This window comes from Zingiber officinale, chromosome 1A, assembly GCF_018446385.1.
Source record: "Zingiber officinale cultivar Zhangliang chromosome 1A, Zo_v1.1, whole genome shotgun sequence".
Taxonomy (NCBI): domain Eukaryota; kingdom Viridiplantae; phylum Streptophyta; class Magnoliopsida; order Zingiberales; family Zingiberaceae; genus Zingiber; species Zingiber officinale.
Window position 1 is genome coordinate 130,661,848 of NC_055987.1, and position 22,792 is coordinate 130,684,639.

General features: G+C 37.7%; 3 protein-coding genes across 3 annotated transcripts; 1 reads left to right on the top strand and 2 right to left on the bottom strand.

The window, feature by feature from the left end:
* Positions 1-178: 178 nt before the first annotated feature.
* On the bottom strand, positions 179-5,365 carry LOC122002943 (probable protein phosphatase 2C 12). The gene is made up of 11 exons (XM_042558347.1): positions 5,165-5,365; positions 4,702-4,807; positions 3,837-3,908; positions 2,919-3,072; positions 2,778-2,841; positions 1,896-2,021; positions 1,781-1,842; positions 1,431-1,621; positions 1,114-1,317; positions 729-935; positions 179-659 (listed from the first exon to the last, which is right to left on the bottom strand). The coding sequence occupies exons 1-11, from the start codon at positions 5,363-5,365 to the stop codon at positions 625-627; spliced, it is 1,422 nt and encodes a 473-aa protein (XP_042414281.1). The 3' UTR covers positions 179-624.
* Positions 5,366-7,453: 2,088 nt separating this feature from the next.
* Positions 7,454-11,672, bottom strand: LOC122033457 (uncharacterized membrane protein At3g27390-like). The gene is made up of 9 exons (XM_042592483.1): positions 11,279-11,672; positions 11,083-11,191; positions 10,674-10,869; positions 10,457-10,590; positions 9,788-10,076; positions 9,574-9,680; positions 9,247-9,421; positions 8,005-8,453; positions 7,454-7,851 (listed from the first exon to the last, which is right to left on the bottom strand). The coding sequence occupies exons 1-9, from the start codon at positions 11,430-11,432 to the stop codon at positions 7,668-7,670; spliced, it is 1,797 nt and encodes a 598-aa protein (XP_042448417.1). The 5' UTR covers positions 11,433-11,672; the 3' UTR covers positions 7,454-7,667.
* Positions 11,673-13,638: 1,966 nt separating this feature from the next.
* LOC122009923 lies at positions 13,639-19,310 on the top strand. The gene is made up of 4 exons (XM_042566239.1): positions 13,639-14,103; positions 14,189-14,259; positions 14,353-14,499; positions 18,915-19,310. Exons 1-3 carry the CDS (start codon positions 13,893-13,895, stop codon positions 14,497-14,499), a joined length of 429 nt encoding a protein of 142 aa, XP_042422173.1. The 5' UTR covers positions 13,639-13,892; the 3' UTR covers positions 18,915-19,310.
* Positions 19,311-22,792: the final 3,482 nt, after the last annotated feature.

Consider the following 22,792-nt stretch of genomic DNA (forward strand, 5'->3'; position numbering starts at 1 on the left):
ACAACAATAGTAAAAGAATAATCTATCTTTTCCTATATTTCTTTTATAAAATAACAAATAAATTATTTCTAGCACATAAACAAGTACCGTAATAAATTTCAAATAGACTAATTCGTTTTTTGTTGGATTCAGTTTTGAGCCAAATAACAAAAGTGATGATATTTCTAACTTTCTTACGGTCAATTGCATCAACAATAAAATATTACAAACTAAACATCTCCATTTAATGTCAATGTACCAATCCATGAGCAAAAAATAATGACTACAGCTGAATGAAACCTTCTTCTTCTTCAAAAAAAGTGCTAAAACAGAAACAAATTGCTAATGATACTATTCAAAGAGCATATCATATAATACCCAATGGAGATTAGTCCTGTAATATATTAATCAGTGATGCTGAAATGTTGGCGTTTAAATCTTTGTTAATTTGCTGGAAGAGAGGAGAGGCCCAACCAAATGCAGCTTTCTAGTTAAAGGATGCCACTGGAAAATTCCAGTGCTCGTCTCTTGCGAGAGCATAGCTTGATCATGGTCAGCTAATGGAGGAATATATCCTTGCAGTGGCTTCTTGGGCGCGAATTCTTCATCCGTGCCATATTTCAATACTGCTGATACTTTGCAGGCCTATTCACTTCCGGAGCTTTTTCTGAATGAAGAACCTGATATGTAAAGGAATCAGAATGACAGTGTCTACTCTTTGGAAACTTGAGAGCAACTTGATTCATTACCTCTTGAAGGTCTTCTTCCTTCCATAGCTTCCTTCTTCTGTTGACAACTCGGGCAAATAAATGGACCATCCCAGGGTTTGCGGGACTGATGTGAGTTTCCGTTGACAGAATAGCCCTTGTATGGTTTCATCTTGATCTGGCATATCGCACATACAAAAAGCTTGAACAAGTTGTGAATTGGATATGCAACACTCAACCTGCATTTCCCTGAAAATTATTGAGCATGTGTCACAAGAAACACCAAAATCTCGAGGGAACTTTTAGCATACTAATTTACTCTTGTTAATGGTTCCAAAAAGCCATCCCAATTCTCTTATATGATTTGATATGCTGTCATAGTAAAAGAAGAATTCTTCGCAAGTAAAAATTAACTAAGATTTTTGACCTTTGGAATAGCAATGCAGATTCTCCTTCGAATATTTCCTCCACACATCTGGCTCCACAAAGTTTCTATCAAAATTTGATGATAACTCAGGAGACATCCTCCAGAACAAGTGTTTGAATACACACATTCCCTGTTTCTTGGCCGGGGCGTAGTAGGAGTTATTTTCTCTACTGGTAATATATCTATCACAATGCAAGTAGTATCATCTTTAAGCCCCAGCACTCGCACAGCTTCCTGTGAGAGGATATCTGATATCGATGAAATGAAACAAGGATGTGCTTATGCCTCAATTTCAAAATACGCAAGTCACTAAATACTTTTACAATTTGATGGGCTGCAATGAACAAGGATGTGCTTATGCCTCAATTTCAAAATACGCAAGTCACTAAATACTTTTACAATTTGATGGGCTGCAATGCTTGCCGGCAGGCCAAACATCCCAGACGCCATCACTTGTGATGATAAGTCGACCTCCAGCAGTTGAGAGCTGCAGCAATCATGAAACCACCTGTTCACACAAAGGCAAGTGACACTTGGTCATTGCAAGGATAACGGATCTTGTTAAAGTCGTGCCATTTACTTTTCCAACATCCCAGCATGAAAAGAACACAAAGATATAACTCCAAATTAGTTGATCCTTAAATTCAGACTTTTGTTCTATCATTACGAGATCAAGAGCAACAACACCCATTTCCCAATAGGTTCAATCTCCGTTATTTGTCTAATTAGCTTCAAATGAACATAAGCAAGCATAAATTATTCACTTTAAATCATTAGAATACCTTCACTTGCTTAACATAAGGTACAGGAACAATAAATTCACCCACATCCATATCACCAATAGATCTCGATAAACATAAACCACCTGACCAACACCTGAGAGGACTAATATGGAAAAGAAGGTGATACTTGTGAATATATTATCATAACTAAGATAAACAGAATTTCATAATTTCAAGGAAAATACAATTAGACATGAGATCTTTAATTGGAGAATTCAAGTAACTATTAGGATTGAAACTCAATAAGAAAAAGTTACATAATTCGTCAATCCTGCACATGCTGACGCCATCAATTCCCCATACTGGAAAAAAAAAAAAAAAGAACAGTCGGGGTGCACGAAGCTCCCGCCATGCGGGGTCCCGGGGAAGGATCCATTGTACGCAGTCTTACCCTGCTTTTTGCAAGAGGTTGCTTCCAAGATTCGAACCCGTGACCTTTTGATCACAAAGCAACAACTTTACCGTTGCGCCAAGGCTCCCCTTTTGAATCATAGAAATATTGGTTTTGGTTGTATCTAACCAGAAAAATTTAAACCCTATCGAACCCAATTGAAGCCCTTCAAACTTAAATTACTCCCAATACAGATCTAATTCAATTTACTCAAATGAACATACAACTGACGTTCGTTAAAGCCTTTGATATGATAATAACTAAATAATATAAAGTATAACTATAGACTAAGTATCTAACTACGTATCTATTACAGCAAGTAACTAGCACAAGAAATTCATTCTTGTAGTAACAGAGACTTAACTGTAAGAAATTAGCAATTATAATATCTAAACCTTTTTTTCCTCGAATTAATTATGCATAACCTTTGCCAACTTTGAAAATGAAGATAAAAGCAAAAATATGGCCAAAATGGTTTGAAATAAACAAACCTCTGTACCTCCAACTATACTTAATCTCCCAACCTCACCTCCACTAGCTACTATGCGATCAACCCTACAGAAGAATCAACTATCAGGCATCCAACATAATATCAAACTATAGCAACAAGATAATCAAGAGAAGAAACATACTCCTCTGCATTGACTTCCAGACGATGATCTGCTGATAAATAGTAAACAGAACCTTCGGCAGATTCAAGAATGCATCTTGAATCACCAACTGATGCTACAGTTGCTACCCATCCATCTATTATAACAAATGTGACAGTGGTTCCTGAAGAATGCACTGTAAAGAAAACAAATAATAATACTGAAATTGATATTGATAAAGAATAGAAATCAGAAAGATTTAAAGAAGATGGGAAAACAAGCAGGTTCACAGTAATTTAAGATTGAAGTTCAATCTAATAATTTAGTGCTATTGAATGATCTATTCAAGCTATAGATATAAGTAGAAAAGTTTTGCTACAATGATGAACAAATTTTATGTTTCAGAAATGCAACACAGAAATGGACCACACATGCATGGCAATTCTTAACATGATTTGAGTTTAGCATTTTTTTCATAAGCAATTTAATGTATGCAACTGATTTGATTACAAATCTAATTTTGACTGCTCCAAGCTTGAAAACCGTTCAAATATTAATGCAATGAGAAGCACAAAATTCATAAAGTGATCCATTGTCAGCCTGTTGTCTTCTTCTAACAATAAAATGGTCCAACCGCTTATGTAGTAGACTAGAAAGTTCAAATTCTTGCAATTACTATGCTGTGCGAAGTAGCTAACTGAAGATGGATCAAGCATGATGAACAGGAAGCAGACCTGTGAGTGATTATACAAGAATTATGTTGCAACTGAACCCATTACAAATGCAGTGTTGGCTCAGAAGCATCATCAAGAGCCAAAAAAGAATTGATCTCAGGATGAGAGGAAAAGCTTTCACAGGTTCCATGTTAAGTGAAAATTCAATATTCATGCAGAAAAAGAATGTAAGAACAATCATATTCCTTACAAACCAAAAAGTTGACAAACAACAGTGCACTCATACCTGAAATTTGAAAATCTTTATCTGTTTTCACAAATCCTGCAACCAGAGCTCTTGGTAATGTGGCTAACCACTCTTGCCCAAGGTTCTAAAATTCGCTAGGCGCTAGACCATCGCCTAGCACCTAGACTGCCTAAGCGAGGACTAGGCGCCACTAGGCGGATTCCACGATAACATAAATTACATAATAAATCATATTCTATAACTCCGAAATAATAACATTAAATTTAAAATGAGTTCAAAATTACATAACTAATAAAATAGCACAAATTTATTCTTCTTCTCCATAATTTTCAACAACTTATTCTTCATCGGACACAAACTCAATATCATCATTGTGATCCTCCTCTTCTTCGGATGCAAAATTATCCTCGTGAAGTTCTCTCACTCTAGAACTTCTTCAGGGTTGTCTGATGAATTGACGTTTCCAAAGAATGAGGCTTTGGCCAACCTTCAATTCAATCTCCTCCAAGTCGCTCTTGAGGAAAGATCAAACAACAAATTTTCTTCAAATCTGCCTTTTAACTTTCAGATTTCTCAAAAATGTAGGCTTCTTCATTCGCTGTACGATAAAGAAAAAGTTTGGTGCTAGCCGCTACGGCAAGCCAACAAATTAATTTTCTTGTTGGGCTAAAGTTTAGGACTTATAAAACTTAAGCCCAACACACAAAAAGTTATAGCTCAATTTTTTTAATTGAGCTTTAATTTAAAAGCCTAAACAAAAAAAAAGCATGAAAATCCTGAATTATTTCCACGGCGTCTAGACAATTCGACCAATCAGTCGGCACCTAGGGCTACTAGCATGTTTTCGATGTGGCTGGATGGTGCCTAGCACCTAGGCAACCGCCTAGACCGATTTTTAGAACACTGCAATCTTGCCTATTAAGATATGAAGGAACAACACCCAAAATGTTATCCAAGAGTTTTTCCCTTGCATAAACAGCAGCTCCATAACTATTGTGGCCGTCAAATAGCTAAAGAAGAAAAAACAAAAGAGAGTAAACTCACTGTGACTACAGAAAATTGAAATTAAGAAAATGCATTTGGTACAAGAGAGCATTGAATCGTTCTAGCAAATGGTACAAGATCAACAAAAAATGGGCCCAAATGCCTAAAATTTTAAACTAACACAAAATTGGGGGTAAAGAGAAAGAATGTCTTCTAATCAAACACTAACAAATTTTCATTTTCAATTTCGAAGAAAAGACAAAAGAATATATATATTTTTTCAAGTCACAACAATTTCAAAGAACCAAAAAGCTCACACCATCCTCCAATGGAATGCTTCAGCACCCGAAACATAAGCAAGTGAACTGAAAACGATCTCATACCGCGAAGACGGAGTACGTAGCGTCGCAATCCCCCGGGTCACGCCGGAGTGCCGTCTCAATGGGAGTTAAGTCCTCCCCTCTCTTACTCTGGCTGGCCTGACCGTACAGCACGTCCGGTGTCTCCATCTTCTCGCTTGAAGTCTCCCGTCTCAACAGCACTGCCAGCGGCACCATCGCCGCCCGTTCGCCCTTCGCTTTCATAACGACTCGCGACCCTCCTGCTCAAGATCGCAACTTCAAACCAATCTCCATCGCAAACCGCATTACCTTAAGCTGCTTGAATCAGGGAAAATCCGGATTAGGTTGAGAGGGGAAGAGGAAAGAAGCAAATCCAGAAGGATTGCTTGAGGAGAATCGAGGAATCGAAAGGCAGTAAATCGCAGTGGAAGCCGCCACTCCAGTGGTACGAATCGATCGATCGATCACTCTTAATTACTCTGCCGGGAAATGTTTACGCAGATACCCGGTTGGTGATTCGGTAGGTCACGTAGGTGTACAGGATGCCGTGTGGGTTCTTCTACGTGCCGTTGAGATTTAATCCACGTCCGCGTCGTGCAAACGGCCATAGCGAGTATTTGTGAAAACACCCTTGTGAACGAAAATTCATATTTCTGAAACGCCACTTATAGTTTCAGATTTGATAACTAAGTACCAATGGAATTTGGCATAAGAAACCCTGCAAAGTTGTAAATTGCCGTGGCGTTATAATATAATTAATTAAATAAATTAAGACAGAAAAATGGCCATCTAGATGGGTGATGAGGAGTCCAGATCCTCTGCGCCCGCCTCCCGTGCGCCCTCTGCGCCCGTCGCTACGCGACAAAAAATCCACGCACTAAGCACGTGCGTTTCTCCGCTCCAATAATAAAACCCAACTCCAACGCACACATATCGCTTCCTGCTGATCGGTCTGTTGACCGATCAGCAAGAATGCTGATCGGTCAGCAAGACCGATCAGCAAGCATTCCAGCAGGAATGTTTAACTTTTTTTAATTTTTTTTTAAAAAAAATAAAATAATAAATAAAAACGTTTCTAATACATATAATAATTATACAAGTCCAATATACTTCGATCCATATTAATCCTAATAAAAAATAGTAAATACTAATGTTATATTTTTGTAATATTAGGAATGTTAGTAGACATTAACGATCCAGCAGGAATGTTACAAAAATATAACATTAGTATTTATTATTTTTTATTAGGATTAATATGGATCGAAGTATATTGGACTTGTATAATTATTATATGTATTAGAAACGTTTTTATTTATTATTTTAATTTTTTTAAAAAGAAAAGAAAAAAATTAAAAAAGTTAATAAAGCAAACCTGCTGGAATGCTGATCGGTCAGCAAGACCGATCAGCATTCCTGTTGATCGGTCTGCTGACTGAACAGCATTCTTGCTGATCAGCAGGAAGCGATATGTGTGCGTTGGAGTTGGGTTTTATTACTAGAGCGGATAAACGTACGTGCTTAGCGCGTGGGTTTTTTGTCGCGTAGCGACGGGCGCAGAGGGCGCACGGGAGGTGGGCGCAGAGGATCTGGACTCGGTGATGAGTTGGATTCACGGGATAATAATTAAGGATAAGTTTTATTTTTAATTACTAAAGTAACGATAGTTTGACTCCGAAATTCGGGCCGCAAAATTATTAAATGCAGCTGTCAACATGAAATATATACAGTGGCGGATCCAGAAATTCAAGCATGGAGGGGCGATTTATACGTAGAACAAGGGACAGTATCCTTTATCTCCATCGTTGAAACCCCATAATACTAGAGGTTCCACCGTCGGTAATGAGGGGCGACCGCCGATGTCGCCCCCCCGCTGGATCCGCCCCTGAATATATATATATATATATATATAGAAATTTAATAGACTTTATATTTATCCTTGAGTAGCCTTAAGTACCTAGTATATTATTATTATTATTTCAATTCCTTTAGTCTACCTCCTAAACTCAAATTTTAAATTCTATTTTTTTTTAAAATAATCTTGTGGATGCATCAACATAACTCAAAATTTTAAATTCTATTTTTTTTAAAAAAATATATTTTTGTGGATGAACCATCATATTAAATCCGTGTGTATATATATACCCATAAGGCTCCTCAAGGATAAATATAAAGCCTATTAAATTCGTATATATATATATATATATATATATATATGGGTCCTCAAGGATAAATATAAAGCCTATTAAATTCGTATATATATATATATATATATATATATATATATATATATATATATATATATATATATATCTTTAATATACACGTGTCACGCATTCAAAGGCCAACAGCATGATGGAAAAATTTTACACCAACACAAACAGGAGTTGATCCAACTCTTTGTTCTTTGTTCTGCATCTCAAGGCTTCAAGTTTACTTGAATGCTCAGAACTACCTTCACTAAACAAACACTCAAAACACTATGCACATCACACTACAAAATAATCACAAAAAGATCTATGAAAAAGGATCAGAAAGAAATAAATCACTATACTTCACTTTCGACAATCTCAATTGAAGAAATTGATCTACTTGAATGCCCTTTGTAAGACCTTCCTCTCTCGATAGTTCCTTCTTGTTCGAGAGAGTAAGCTAAAATGACCTTTATGACTTGTCTGAATCTTCTTCTGTAGGTTGGGAACTTGGAGCCACTCCTTGTCATGCCAACCAACCTGAAAATGAATTCAGATTGTCCAACTTAAAGTTGCATCTAGAGCTTCTAACTTTGATCGGATATCAAATTTTGGGAAGGAGAAAAACAAGGCAATATGCAGCAAGAAACTCATTTAGATTCCACAGGTTCATAAAGGAAAATTGTTTGTTACCTTCTACTAATGGCTTGAATCTGAGCTGTCCTAATTGTATCTTGGCCGACCATGGCACCATCACCTGTTGCTTGCACTGGCGATGTGCTACTTCCTGCAAACAAAACCAACTTCTCCAAGAACTTGACCTCATCGTCTTTCAGATTCAGGACCCTGATTTGCTCCATCAGTACCATAACGGGATGGAAGAACCAATCCAACAACCGATCTTGGGGTCGGTTGAAGTGGGTAACTTCAATACCACCACTCAGCAATATTCCACCAGAACCGCCTTTGATGGAGAAGAGGAGATTATGCAAAAATGCATATGAAGGAAGGCCAATGCCAACCATTTCTTGGCTGCGTCCCTTGGTTTGTAACCATTCGCGGAGATGGAAGGTTGTGATGATGTTTGCATCCACAAGTTCCTTGCCCCTGGTTTCACAAGATTTCATGATCTCTCCCCACACCTGTAGCATTGACATTTCGTTATTGATTGTCAAAGGGATCATGCAATCCAAATATATGTCCATAAATCTATTCGACAAAGGAATAACATAGATTATGGAAGGAAACCAGTATGACAAAACAAGGCACAAGCCATTTTATGGAATCAGCATATGCACAGTCTGCTTAAACTAACTTCTATTTATCTGACACTAAAATATAGTATCAGGAACAACTTGAATTTCAAAGTCTTGGAATTTTCATAATCGAAGATCTGTACGTGGTGTTCCAGTTCAGAAATTAGTACAAACACAGCTTGCTTAGTATAACTATTGCTTATCAGACACTAAAAAAATACAGTATCAGGAACAAGGAAATTTTGAAGTGATGGAGTTTTCGAAATTTAGGCTCTCAACTATCTTTTAAATAAATGGGTTGAACTTTGAAGTATAGCAATCATATTCCAAATACCCAAATGGCTATGAAATTGAAAGAAATAAGGATATTTTCTTGCTTTATAGATGATGGTCGCTGTGAGAAAGTCTTTTAGCTGTTTTTTAGTAATTCTGATATTCCAGAGTGTTAGTTCCAGTTTAAGTTCATCGGCCATAAGATATCACCATGAGACAAATAAATCACATGGTATTTTAAATCTGATAAGGTCTTGTGAAAAGGATAAATCTACATCAGATTCTGAAATAATTGTAGCAAGCTTGCCATGATGGAAGAAATGATATCCATAATCCAATTGGTACAATTATCAGAGGTTAGTGTTGGTCATGGACATTATATCGAATAAAAGAATGGAGATGTTACCTGCACCATTTTGACCTCTTGTATTGTCTCTCTGATAGATCTTGAAGGAGCCAAGCTAGGTACCAACATTGAAGGAGCTGATGAAGAAGCATGACTAGCTTTAACTGCTCTAAAAGAATTCGATCCAATAGAAAATTCTTCTGATTGAGATGGCTTTCTCTTTCTGTACCGAGGTCTGGCCAAGTAATAAGAAAATTAATTCTTAGGAATGGAAAACAAAAACTATTTTTGCTGGTCTAGTAAGTAATACAGCAAGTACATGTGAAATTCACACAACTAGTAGTAAATAAGAGAAGAAAAACAAAACAAGTAATTAATTGACATTACTTTGGAAGAATGGTCCCTTCTCTTAGATAGAGCCAATCATTAGTGTATTCATCAAACTCAGCAACCATGGCAACCACGAAAGCAACTCCTCGTTTGAAAGATCTTTCCTATAAAAAGAAGTTAAGTTTTGATTGTTGTTTATTATTGAACATAAACAAATGCAACAAGGCAAATTAGTAAGCATAACCAAAAGACAGTAAGGACAGCAAAGAACCTGATACACAATGACAGATCCATATAACCCAATGAAGATACTTGAGACGACAGCCAACAGGAAACTCCCAAGAACAACTAAAGGCCAAAGTAGAATAGCAAGACCAGCAATAGGCACACAAGCTGTCTCACTAAACGGCCCTTCTCGACTTATAAGATCTTGTAGTAGCCTCTGCCAGCCTTTGAATAGCATATAAGGGCTTTTTACCAATGCTATGACAGTGTAAAGTGGAATAGTGACAACTACGCCCATAGAAGCAACCGCCACACAAGCAGGTATCTCTATCAACCTACACAAAAATTTAAAAGACAACATTTCTTAGTCTAGACGAACAAGAATAAGCTCCCGCATGGAATTCATGTAGCTGTCTGATAATTAGTAAAATTACTTAAACTACTACTACTAGTGGGCATGAAAAATCAAGTGAAATGCACATAAATTACAGATAAAGGAATGAAGCTCAATATAACTTAAGGCAAAAATATAGAATGTAAAACAATTCTTATGTGCATTATGCAAAAGAAAGTGGAGTAAAATGAAATAAATCTAAATCTTTCATAAAGAAGTTTCAGATTGTAGGACCTAATATCTCATCTATTCCTGATAAACAAATTGCTGCTATCCAAAATTTAAATCAAAGGAGCAAGTCAAAGGAATTAACTTATATACCTAATCGAATATGACTGGCCATCATGGGATTTTTCTCTCAATTCTTTTAAGTAAAGAGGATATGAGTGGTAGCATATATCTGCGAAATCTCTCACGACAGTGCAGCTCCCTTTAATAGTACTCCATGTACCATCCTGTTTAATGACAAAGAGAAGAGGATGAATTAACAAATAACTAAGAAAATAATACACAAATATCCATATAAACGGTTTTTTACCACAACAAAGCGAAAAATTATCTTTGTTTCATTGTCCTCTCGGAAGGCCTCAAAAGTTGACAGCCATGGTGTGAAGAAGCCATAACCAATTCCTACAAGTACACTCCCTGATATCGCAATGGCCAGCCATAACCCAAGGAATACGGGTAGAACAAACAAGAATGCAAGCCTAAGTGCTGTATTTATGCAAGTAGATCTGCACAATAGAGCCAGAGTAATTTATAAAATTTTGACGAACAAGTTCATAATCACAAATACTTGTTGAAACCGTCATGATACATAAAATGTAGAAGTTAATTCTACATAGGTTTTAGGTTGTTAACTTACTATCAATTAATGACTAGAAAAGGTCGGTAAAATCCAAAGTCGTTGATGACCTAATTATTAACCAAAGAAGGCCATGGCTTACTTTACAATAGAGTAGATGGTCCAGGCAACATGAGCCGGAAACAGCCCCAGTATCACCCCGACGTTCCCAAGAATTAACAACGCCGCCGCCACAGGGCCGACCACCAAAGCTACAGTCAACAATTCGCCGTCATAAAGGAAGAAACTTCAGCAATATTAGATCGGCGAGAAGACAGGAAAGGGATTAAAGGCGGGACCTTTGAGGGCGCCGAGGAAAAGGGCGGAGCAGAAGGCGATGATCACGTAGGCGACGCGGGCGGACTGCCTCACGGCGCCGATCGGCTCCGCGTAGTTGGTCCGCACCCAGAGCGCCAACGAATCCAGCGGCGACGGGGGCGCCGGCGACTCCATCGAGAGAGCATAGAAGAGCCGAGGCCGCCAAAAGTAAGAACCCTGTATCTTTGGAGAAGAAGATAAACAAGGAAGAAGAAAACCGACGGTTTGAGGCTTTGGTGGAGTTATTAATGGCTGCAGAACCAATCACAGTTTTGAAATTTCTTGGTCTTTGCCGGCCGATAAAGTAGAAAAGAACTCAAAATGGAAAAGATCGAGAAGGCGTGGCCGATGGGATCTCGTTCGATTTCATTTCTCAAGGTCAAAGTGGCTGCGGTTTATATCGGAGAAGGTGCCAGCCGGTGAAGTAACAGAAGAAGAACCAGGTGCCAATAGTTTATTTTTATTTAATTTCGGGGGAAAATAAAAAAAAGAGACGCTTATTTATAAAATCATTTAAGTCCTTCCTGTTTTGATTATTTTAAAAGCAGGAATATACACTTTTTTTTGTCACGCAACCGAAAATGAAACAATTTTAAATCACACGAATATCCAATCCAATTTCATTAATGATCTCGTGAATCTTGATGATAAAAAAACAACATCAAATCGTCATCAGTGATGTTAACCAAGCCAATGAAATTTAATTACGTCATCCAATTTGTGGAAAACCCCAATCAAATTCGTTCATTTCCAAAATGACCACATCCAGTGCTTCATCAAGCGTCAAATCCACTTTGTAGAAACCCCCAATTAAATTAGTTCAGTTGCAAAACAAAGACCTCCTTTAGAGACACCATTTATAAGATTTATATGGCATTATGACAAGGACATGTTTTCTTGACAAAGACATCCAATTTGAAGCTTGAACGACTCAAAATGAGAAATTGAAGCTTCAAAGTCTCAAAAATTGCGATGTCAATTAATGTCGTGTACATTATTTTCTTTAGTTTTCTTATATTAAGGTCGTGTCTACTTTTTCTTATTTGGATACTTATTTATCATATTTGAGCAAAGTTGATGAGATAGAGATTATAAAGATGAATAAGGTCCTAGCTTGGGTCAAGATTATGAGTGAGGGATGGCAAGGCCAAAGGTAATTTCTAAGGTCAAAGCCCATCAATACATGATGTTGCAATGACAAGAACGAAGTCAATACAAACAATATGCAATAGATATGGAGGTCAATGCCGTAATCAGCACGATAACCATACTATTAATTAATAAATTCAGTCCAATTATATAAATAAATTAATGCCGATTTTTATTGGAGTATATTAAATTGTCTTGTTTAATAAAATGTTACCTAAGGCTTTTGAATTCATCGGCCATAGGCTCTTAATTTTTGAGTAAAGTATGAGAAAATTTTTTAATCATAATCATAATTTTGTATGCTCTTCTCAATCATAAAAAATTTTGTTTCCATTCCCTGTATGTAAAGTATTACTTATATCAACTCTCTCATTCAAATATTGTTACCTAAATTGTCCCTCAGCTTTTTAGATATAAAAAGTCTAAAAACGAATATGCAGGGAGTTAAATTCAGCACTTTACACTAGAATCTAGTACTTTATACTAGAATCAAGTATATTTTCTATCAAAATTAATCCTCATATTTTTTCGATACAAATAGTCTAAAAATGAATATAATTCTTATCAAATTCAACACATTAAATTAGAATTGAGTATATTTTCTATTAAATTGAACACTATTTTTTTCTTGTTTAAATTTCTCGTAAATTCAGCACCATTTACCATTTTAAAAAAATTTAGTATATTTTTCATCAAATTGAGTATTATTTAAAGAAAATCTAGTATATTTTCCATCCAATTGAGATGAAAAAAGAATCGTACTCAATTTATACTAGATTCTAATTTAATGTACTGAATTTAAAAGGAAATATACTAATTTTTAGACTTTTTATATCGAAAAGTATCTTGAGCAATTAGGTAAATATATTTGATTAGGAAGTGGAAACAAAAATTTTTATGGATGAGGACTGCATACAAAGATGAATTTATGATTAGATACTGCATAAAAATTTACCCATAATTTTTTTCAGAGAGCCTAATTAATTTATTTTAACAATTATGTTTTGTCACGGAGAAGACATGCACTGACTCAACTAGTGCACCAGGACTATTAGAATAAAATGAAATTAATTTAATAATAAGCAATCTAGAAAAGTAACAAAAAATATTATCTTGCATTTAAAAAAAATAAAATGACGCTATAATTTGCAATATTGGAATAAATTTACTTAGCAAATTTCAAATTAAAGAATCTCTGGGCTTTGATTTGGGTTTCCCTGCTCTGATTCACCGGCTTCCTTCTCCACTCCATTTCTTCCTCGAAGAAAGGCACGGTCCGGTCACTTTCCGGCCATCTTCGCTTCTGTCTGCGTCATCAACATCCTCGTCCTTTTCGTCTGAAGGTACCGGCTGCAAATCTCCGTCGTCAACTTCGCGAAAACCGAACGCCAGGCCCCCCCTAATCGACTGCGCACAGGAACCTTCCCGAGGCCCTGCAATATTGTTATGAGGGCGGCGGGCGAGGAAAATACGAAGACGAGGGTCAGCGCGGTAGAGTGGGCTAGAGGCGGCGGCGGCAATTGCTGCTGTTCATTCAAGCGGATCGCCTTCATGATTTGCTGCGTTAATCTGGTCGACGCGCTTCTCGTGGTTCGATCGTTGTACACTTCTTTCTTCTTCCCCCCTTCGTCTGGGATCAGTCGCAATTCCCTTGCCGGTACAAAGATCATCCTTTTCTTGTGTGGGTTACATATGTTGACTTGTTTTTGACATTTTTGAGAAAGTTTTATTTTAATATACAGATCAGATAATGAGGACGGAAGAATCGATCCGGATTCGAGGAGAAATGGAACCTTTGGCTCTAGTTAGCGCGGTAAGATCGCAGGTTTGATTTCTAGGCTTTAACTCACTGTTTGGGCTTGGGGATGTAATTGGTGGAGTTTTCCTTTCCATTCGACTCGAGTAGGTGAGGAAGCTGAAAAAGAAGTTGTCCGGAGATCAGAAAAGGGGACTTGTTCAATTGCCACAACCGGTGATGTATAAGTTGGCCTATGAGATTCTGGAGAGGTTGCAAGGTCTTCACAATACTAACGTGACAGAACAACAGGGTTAGGTCGGCCATCCTTTTCAGTTTTCATGTTTAGTTGAGCTTGTTGATCAGTTATTTTTTTCATGAATTTATTGACCAAATTGGTCAAGACGTTCATGCATGGACAACTTAATCCTTTGGACTTTGGGGAGCTCAAGATAAGAAAATGCTATGCTTAAGAAATTGATTGTTTTGGTATTTCATTGTATCCTAAAATTCTTATGGAATTTCGGTTTCAAACTTCCAGTCCAGACTTTAGTTTGTTCCAACCTCATATGTCTGGATCCAATATCTCACTAGCTCTGATTCTAGCTCCTTTGAGCAACAACAAAATTTTGTTCTCCTCCCAACTGCTTTATTCATGTATGATGTCGGACTTATAGTTTCACTTTGGTTGGTAAAGATGAATCAAGGAAATTGTCTATTTCGGAGGCATAACTTCCTTATGATGCTTAGACTCTGTTTCTTGATTATGTTTCAGGAAGCTGCTTTTGTTTTCCTGTTTCATATCTTTAATACTTCTGAAATTATACTTTTATTTTGGGTAATCAAAAGTTCTTGCAGGCAACTATTAACCTACCTTTCTGGACAATTATTTTGGCCATGTGCAATATGTTATCCATTGTGCATCAATCATGATAAGGAACTTGGGTTGGTTTAGCTGTCTAGCTTCTTGGCATATTTAACATTGTTACTTGGTCATTAGAGTAACTCCGCCCATGATGACCGGTCATGACCGGTCCCAAGCCCGGATAAAGGAGGAGGGTTGCGTTAGGTTGCCAGACAGCGTCAAATTATGACAAATATTCAATGAATGATTCCATTAAACTATTGTGCTAATGCTAGGTTGTTCCCCGGAAGGAACGCGTTGCAGGGTCTGACTGTAACGTCTCGGCAAGGACCGCTACATCTCCAGAACTCGGGTGTAGTGATAAATATGCAAGAGTTCGCGTTACAGGGTCCGACTGTAACGTCTCAGCAAGGACCGCTACATCTCCATGAGAACTTGGGTGTAGTGTTAAATAGGCAAAAGTTCTCACACCATAGGTTAGATAAGAACAACCATGATAAGAAAACTAATAATCTAAGATTTGGAACATGGAATATAGGAACTCTCACTGGTAAATCAATGGAGGTAGTAGATATGATGATTAGGAGAAAAATTAATATTTTGTGTGTACAAGAGACAAAATGGATAGGTGAGAAGGCACAGATGATAGAGAACTCGGGTTTTAAGTTATGGTACACTGGAAAGAGTAAAGCAAGAAATGGAGTGGGTATCATTGTAGATAATTTGTTAAAGGATGAAGTTGTAGGAGTAGTTAGAAAAGGGGATAGAATTATAGCCCTTAAGATAATAGTGGCGAAAGAAACTATGAACATAATTAGCGTATATGCACCACAAGTAGGATTAGATGAAACTATCAAATCAAGGTTTTGGGAGGACTTAGATGAAATATTACAAAATATTCCACCAAGTGAAATGATTTTAATAGGAGGTGATCTAAATGGGCATGTCGGAGTGAAAAATGAGGAATATGAGAGAGTACATGGGAGTTATGGGTTTGGAACGAGGAATGAGGAAGGGAAAACTATATTAGATTTTGCGATAGCATATGACCTTATATTAGCTAATACGTTTTTTAAGAAAAGAGAAGAACACTTAGTCACATTCAAAAGTAGGAATAATAAATCGTAAATTGATTTTCTTATGGTTAGGAAGAAGGATAGAAAGATTTGTAAATATTGCAAAATCATCCCTGGAGAAAATTTAACTACCCAACATAAGGTAGTAGTGTTGGATATACGCCTCAAACATAGTATCAATAGAAAGAAAATATATACAATTCCTAGAATTAAGTGGTGGAAGTTAAAGGATGGGAAACAAAATATATTTAAGGAGAAGGTAGAAGTACAAGCATTAGGTGAGATATACGATGACTCTAATACAACATGGGATAAGATGGTATCAAAGTTGAAAATAGTAGCTAAGAGTGTACTCGGTGAGTCAAAGGTACATGCATCATTAAGTAAAGAATCTTGGTGGTGGAATGAGAAAGTACAAGAGAAAGTGAAGGAAAAACGAATAGCTTATAAGGAATTATATATTTGTAAGAACGAGGAAAACTTAAAAAAATATACAATAGCCAAGAAAGAAGCTAAGAAAGTAGTGAGTGAAGCAAAAAATGAAACTTTTGAACGGTTATATAAAAAATTGGATACAAAAGAAGGGGAAAGAGATATTTATACAATAGCTAAAGTGAGAGAAAGGAAAACAAGAGATCTTAGCCAAATAAAATGTATTAAAGATGAATGTAATAGAGTATTAGTAAATGATGGAGAAATAAAAGAGCGGTGGAAGAGGTATTTTCATCAACTTTTTAATAAAGGTTTAGGTGACTAACTAACTTAGGTAATTTAATTAGGTCAAATGAGCATAGAAATTTTAATTTTTATCGTAGAATTCAAACTTCAGAAGTAAAACAAACTTTAAATGAGATGCACAATGGAAAAGCCGTTGGACCAGATGATATTCCGATAGAGGTATGGAAGTGCTTAGGGAAACAAGGTATTGAATGGCTTACAAAATTATTTAATATGATATTGAAAACGAAAAGAATGCCTGATCAATGGAGGATAAGTACTCTAGTTCCCTTATATAAGAACAAGGGAGACATAAAAAATTGTGCAAACTATAGGGGTATTAAACTAATGAGTCATACTATGAAACTTTGGGAAAAAGTAATATAAAAGAGATTAAGGAAGGAGACCACAGTGACAGAAAATCAATTTGGGTTCATGCCTGGAAGGTCGACAATAGAAGCTATACATCTCCTTAGACAATTAATTGAAAAATATCAGGAGCAAAAACAAGATCTACACATGGTATTCATTGATTTAGAAAAAGCTTATGATAGAGTCCCAAGAGAAATTATATGGAGAATTTTAGAAAAGTGAGGTGTTAGCGTAACATATATTGAACTAATTAAGGATATGTATGAGGATGTAACGACCAGAGTAAGGACTTCAGGCGGAGTAACTGAAACATTTCCAATAAAGATAGGGTTACATCAAGGATCAGCCCTAAGTCCCTATCTTTTTACACTAATTATGGATGAACTCACTGCGCACATTCAAGACACAGTACCATGGTGCATGCTGTTTGCAGATGATATTATTTTGATAGATGAGACACGTGAAGGAGTAAATGCTAAGCTAGAATCTTGGAGGGAAATACTAGAAGGGAAAGGTTTTAAGTTTAGTAGATTAAAGACAGAATATATGGAATTTAAATTTAGTAATATTAGAAGTAATGAAACAATTGTTAAGATAGGAGAGGACGAGTTGCCCGGAACCGAGAGATTTAAATATTTAGGATCATTTTTACAAAATGATGGAGGGATTGAGAGAGACGTCTTACATAGAATACAAGCAGGATGGGTGAAATGGAGGGGAGCGTCGGGTGTTTTATGTGACCGTAAAGTACCTCTTAAACTTAAAGGTAAGTTCTATAAAACCGCTGTTAGACCTGCTATGTTATATGGAGCTGAATGTTGGGCTATGACTCGAGCACATGAGCATAAGATGAGAGTTGCAGAGATGAGGATGTTAAGGTGGATGTGTGGACATACGAAGATGGACAAAATAAGGAATGAGAGCATTAGAGAGAAAGTCGGAGTTGCATCTATTGAGGACAAACTCCGAGAGGCACGTTTAAGATGGTACGGACATGTACTTAGACGACCAATAAATGCCCCAGTTAGGCGATGTGAAACTATGATAAACATGCATATCAAACGAGGAAGAGGAAGACCAAAAAAGACTTGGTTAGCAACAATAAAACAAGATAAAATTTATTTAAATATAGATGATGATATGATAGGAGATAGAGCTCAATGGCGTAAAAGGATTCATACAGCCGACCCTATCTAGTGGGAAAAGGCTTGGTTGTTGTTGTTGTTGTTGTTGTTGTTGTACTTGGTCATTAGAATAATGAGATGATTTCTTTTAACAAAATTTGTCACACTTTTTTTTGCAGTTTTCGAATGCTCTCTAGTAATTCTGCAATTTAGAAAATGGTATTTAATTGAATAATAATAAATGTGCAACAGGAAGAAGTATGCCAATATGAATATAAGTTTCCTTCTAATTCAGGAAAGAGAGTGCAATATAGAATATGCTTTCAAGGCAAGATTAAGTAAATAACATTATGGTTTCATTTCTTTAAGGGTCTTTTGGTTCTTTAATATTGTAATCACACACAAACTTAGGTGACAAAAGAACTGATGGTTGGGTGGATGCTGATTGCGTCATGGTTTCGCATAGCACATTGAAATTTACATGTTAAAAAGGACACTATTAATTGAAAAAAAAAACTTTAGCTTGGAGAGCGTGACAGTTTTAGTTCAAACATGCTGATTATTTTGATTTTTGAGCAGCTGCAGTTAATTTATGGCTATCCAAAAGCTTGAAGTAGTTAGAAAGGCAACAAGTTCGAAATCTTCAAATTCAAGCATCCCGTATCAGCTGATTATTTTGTTTATTTATATCTTGATGATTGTTCTTGAATTTGCCGGTGTGGTTCATAGAAATGTTGAAACAAGCACTGGTGACTAATTGGCATGTTCTAATGGAAGGAATTGGACTTTGGATCCCAGCCAATGTTATGAACACTGAGCATGATGATAAACCCGAGAATGAAACTGATATTGGTAAATTTATTCGGTTAAAATCTTTAACAATTGATTTCTCCACACAGCTTACTTGCTACAGCTGTTGGCCATCTTACCTTTGCTGTGCTGTAGTTGATTGTGAAGATTTTTTGAGTTGATAATCCTTTTATGTTCTTTCCCAGTTATGTTGAATAGATCTAGTATTCCGTTTTGGCAATCAAGGGAAACTAATTCAAGAAATCTTCAATACATTTTTATGCAGAAGAGATAATTCCTGGTCGGTCAATGGCTCCTGAATGTCATGCCGAGCTTCATACTGAGGGGACGGATCTTCTAGACCCAAAATTCTTGATCCATCCCTAAACCACATATCCCATATAAAATTATCCCTCATGTGCCAAGCGCGTGCACGTGCCGACGCACAAAGAAGCCCCAAAAGCCCTAGCCTCTCGAACTCTCCTCTCTTCAGCGTCGCCTCCCTTCGGCTACCTCCATCGTCCTGCTGCCTCCCTCCGACGTTGTCGCCCTCCAACGCCGTCTCCCTCCCGCCGCCTCCCTCCAACATTGCTGACATCCAGCGCTGCCCTGCACAAAAGCCCTAGCCTCTCGACATCCAGCGCTGCCTCCGCACAGAAGCCCTAGCCTCTCGACATCCAGCGGCGCCTCCCTTGTCGCCTGCAACCTCCCTACAGCGTCGTCTCCCTCCCGCGACCTCCCTCCACCATCGCCGACCTCCAGCGTCGCCTCCCTCCTGTTGCCTCCATCGTCGCCTATGGCCTCCCTCTAGCGCCGTCTCCCTCACGCGACCTCCCTCCAGCGACCTCCCTCTACCTCCCTTCTGTGACCTCCAGCAGCCTCTAGCGACCTCAAATTCAATTCCAGCGACCTCCATCCTTGGCACTGTGTGGAAGAAAGTAAGAACCTTTTCGATTGTTGCTGAAAAACTTCTCATTTTTTTTTTTTTTGCAACTGATCCATCTCATAAAGGTAATAGTTTGAACTATAGTTTATTTGGTTCAAGGTATTATAGTTCATGGTACATGTCCCTTTGATTTGTTATTTTTTATAAGTTGAACATGAAGAAATTTAGTTCATAGGATGTTTTTGCAACGGTTGGTACATACCCTTTCACATTTAGCTCGTAAAAATTCTCATGCACTATAAATTCAATCTTGATACAGATACTCAAGAAAAAAGGAATTGCTCAGCAGTTCTTCATAAGAGTTCAAAAATAAGAAGTTCTTGAGGATTTTTTATAGGAATGGTTAATTATCTTGCATTAGGATTTTTCATCAGTAAAGAGAGTTCTATCAAATGGTTTGGGTGATTATGAGTTATTGAGTTTAACACTTGAACTTGAAGGCCATTGTTAGCTTTTTTTCATCGAAAATTACATACCTTAATCTAATTTATGTCTTTTTCGCATATTGGTATTGTTCAGGTACAAGAAAAAAAAATCATGGCATCTGGCTCTTCATCAGCATTATCTTTCACTCGATGACGTATGAACGATGAGCAATGTGAAGCACCCAAAATATTATGTAATTGTGGGTTACGAGCTATTCTCTAAACATCATGGACAGAATCTAATCCAGGAAGACGATTTTTTTCATGTCCAAAATATAGAGTAAGTTTTTGTTATATCAACACGGTATTATGAGTTTTTTAATTATTGTGTTTTGATTAAGTTGATTTGAAATTCAGCAAAGAGGATGTGGCTTCTTATGGTATGACCCAGAACCGTCAGAGAGAAGTAAGACAATTATTAATGAGTTGAAGAAGAATAATAACAAATTAAAGTTGGAGATTAGTGAATTGAAGAAATGTATTAGTTACGAGGGTAGAGTTGAATACAAGGATGTTCTGGATGATGGGAACAACAACCATGTAATAATAAAGTTGAGTGATGAAATATGTTCATTGAATAGGAAATTTAGAGTTGCTATCGTTGTAGTTGTATATACTTGGATTGTGATGATGAGTATGTGGTTGATGTAACTTTTTTTTTGATGTAATACTTGGATTGTGATGGATTACGATGATGATATTGTGTTGGTGCGGTTAGCACTAACGGTCTAACTCAGGTTTTGATGAATGACAAATCAGGTTAAATTAGGTTTGTCGTGATCTAACACTCTGACCGACTGTGCAGGCGAAGTCCAGACAGGTCGACAGGCTGACTGGATGTCTGACACGAAGTCCAAGCGGGTCGACGGGCTGACCGGACGCTTGGCGAGAAGTCCAGCTAGGTCGACGGGTTGACCGGATAGCTAGCGAGAAGTCCAAGCGGGTCGACGGGCTGACCGGACGCTTGGCGAGAAGTCCAGCTAGGTCGACGGGTTGACCGGATAGCTGGCGAGAAGTCCAAGCGGGTTGACGGGCTGACCGGATGCTTGGCGAGAAGTCCAGCTAGGTCGACGGGCTGACCGGATAGCTGGCGAGAAGTCCAAACTGGTCGAAGGACTGACCGGAAGTCTGGCAGGTGAGTAAAGGTAAGTCACTGGAAGGGAGTGACTGTGAGGACGCGTTCCCGGGAAGGGAACATTAGGCTTCGATCCGGCTTAGATCCATTTCGGATATCTAAGTCGAGATCGTGACTAGATTCTGGTCTCGGAAAGACGGAATTTAAGTTATACTCTTTTTGCTAAACTATAAACTGAACTAACACTCTGTTTTGCAGGTTATAATTTATATATTTGCCTCGGACTAACCTTGTTTTGCAGGAAAGGTGCTCCCTGGAAAAAGGTGGTCCGGGCGCCCGGGAGGCAAAGTTTATCCAAACGCGTTGTCACCACGTGGAGCTCACTGGTTGGACCTGCCACGTCCCACCAGGGTGCCCGGAAGGGATCCAGGGCGCCCCGAGCTTCATATAAAAGAAGGGGCAGGGGTGGAGCTTCAACAACAACTCTGAATTGACGATATGCTCTTCTGTGCTCTGATGACACCACAAAGCTTCGACAACGCACTCTTTTCTTTTTGATTTCTTCCTCTGTCGGTACTGCTTTTCATTAGCAACTGTACTTTCAATTGTAAAACAATTATTCGAATTGTTAGTGAATTGCCCAACGAAAGCACCCTCGTGTGCGGGCCTTGGAGTAGGAGTCGCCAAAGGCTCCGAACCAAATAAAAGTGGTTATTGTGTTAGCATTGTTTTAATTTCGTCTTTTCCGCTGCGCTTACTCTTGTCGAAATTTTTATAATCGTTCATAATCGCTATTCACCCCCCCTCTAGCTAAACTTCACGATCCAACAAGTGGTATCAGAGCAGGTACCGCTTTGATTTGGTGCAACCACCAATCAGACAAGGGGTGATTTGCTTTTTATTTTTTTTCGGATTTTCAGTTTTTCGTAAAGATCCAAACTGGTATTATTACCTTTTTGGAAGTTTCGTTCCGTCGTAATTTAATATAAATTGGTGCAACACCAATTTAGTTACTTTTATTTAATTCTTCCCGCACTACTAATCCAAGACCAAGTCTTGGAACCTTTCTATATTTTTTGTGTGCAGATTAAAAATGTCGCAAATCGAGGGCTTTAGCACAGTGCGACCTCCCCTCTTCAACGGGGATGATTTCCCATACTGGAAGAAGCGAATGGAGGTGTATCTCAAGACAGACTTCGACCAGTGGGTGAGCGTCACAAGA

What these genes read in the sequence shown, in the direction of transcription:
- LOC122002943 (XM_042558347.1), bottom strand. Translation starts at nt 5,365, where the DNA reads ATGAAAGCGAAGGGCGAACGGGCGGCGATGGTGCCGCTGGCAGTGCTG. An exon ending in TCTTAATAGGCAAGATTGCA is followed by an intron (nt 3,909 to 4,701) that starts GTGTTCTAAAAA and finishes ACCTTGGGCAAG; the next exon opens with AGTGGTTAGCCACATTACCA. An exon ending in AGGAAGAAGACCTTCAAGAG is followed by an intron (nt 660 to 728) that starts GTAATGAATCAA and finishes TTTACATATCAG; the next exon opens with GTTCTTCATTCAGAAAAAGC.
- LOC122033457 (XM_042592483.1), bottom strand. Translation starts at nt 11,432, where the DNA reads ATGGAGTCGCCGGCGCCCCCGTCGCCGCTGGATTCGTTGGCGCTCTGG. An exon ending in ACCATCTACTCTATTGTAAA is followed by an intron (nt 10,870 to 11,082) that starts GTAAGCCATGGC and finishes TCTATTGTGCAG; the next exon opens with ATCTACTTGCATAAATACAG. An exon ending in ATTCAAGCCATTAGTAGAAG is followed by an intron (nt 7,852 to 8,004) that starts GTAACAAACAAT and finishes ATTCATTTTCAG; the next exon opens with GTTGGTTGGCATGACAAGGA.
- LOC122009923 (XM_042566239.1), top strand. Translation starts at nt 13,893, where the DNA reads ATGAGGGCGGCGGGCGAGGAAAATACGAAGACGAGGGTCAGCGCGGTA. An exon ending in CAGTCGCAATTCCCTTGCCG is followed by an intron (nt 14,104 to 14,188) that starts GTACAAAGATCA and finishes TTTAATATACAG; the next exon opens with ATCAGATAATGAGGACGGAA. An exon ending in CTTTGGCTCTAGTTAGCGCG is followed by an intron (nt 14,260 to 14,352) that starts GTAAGATCGCAG and finishes CGACTCGAGTAG; the next exon opens with GTGAGGAAGCTGAAAAAGAA.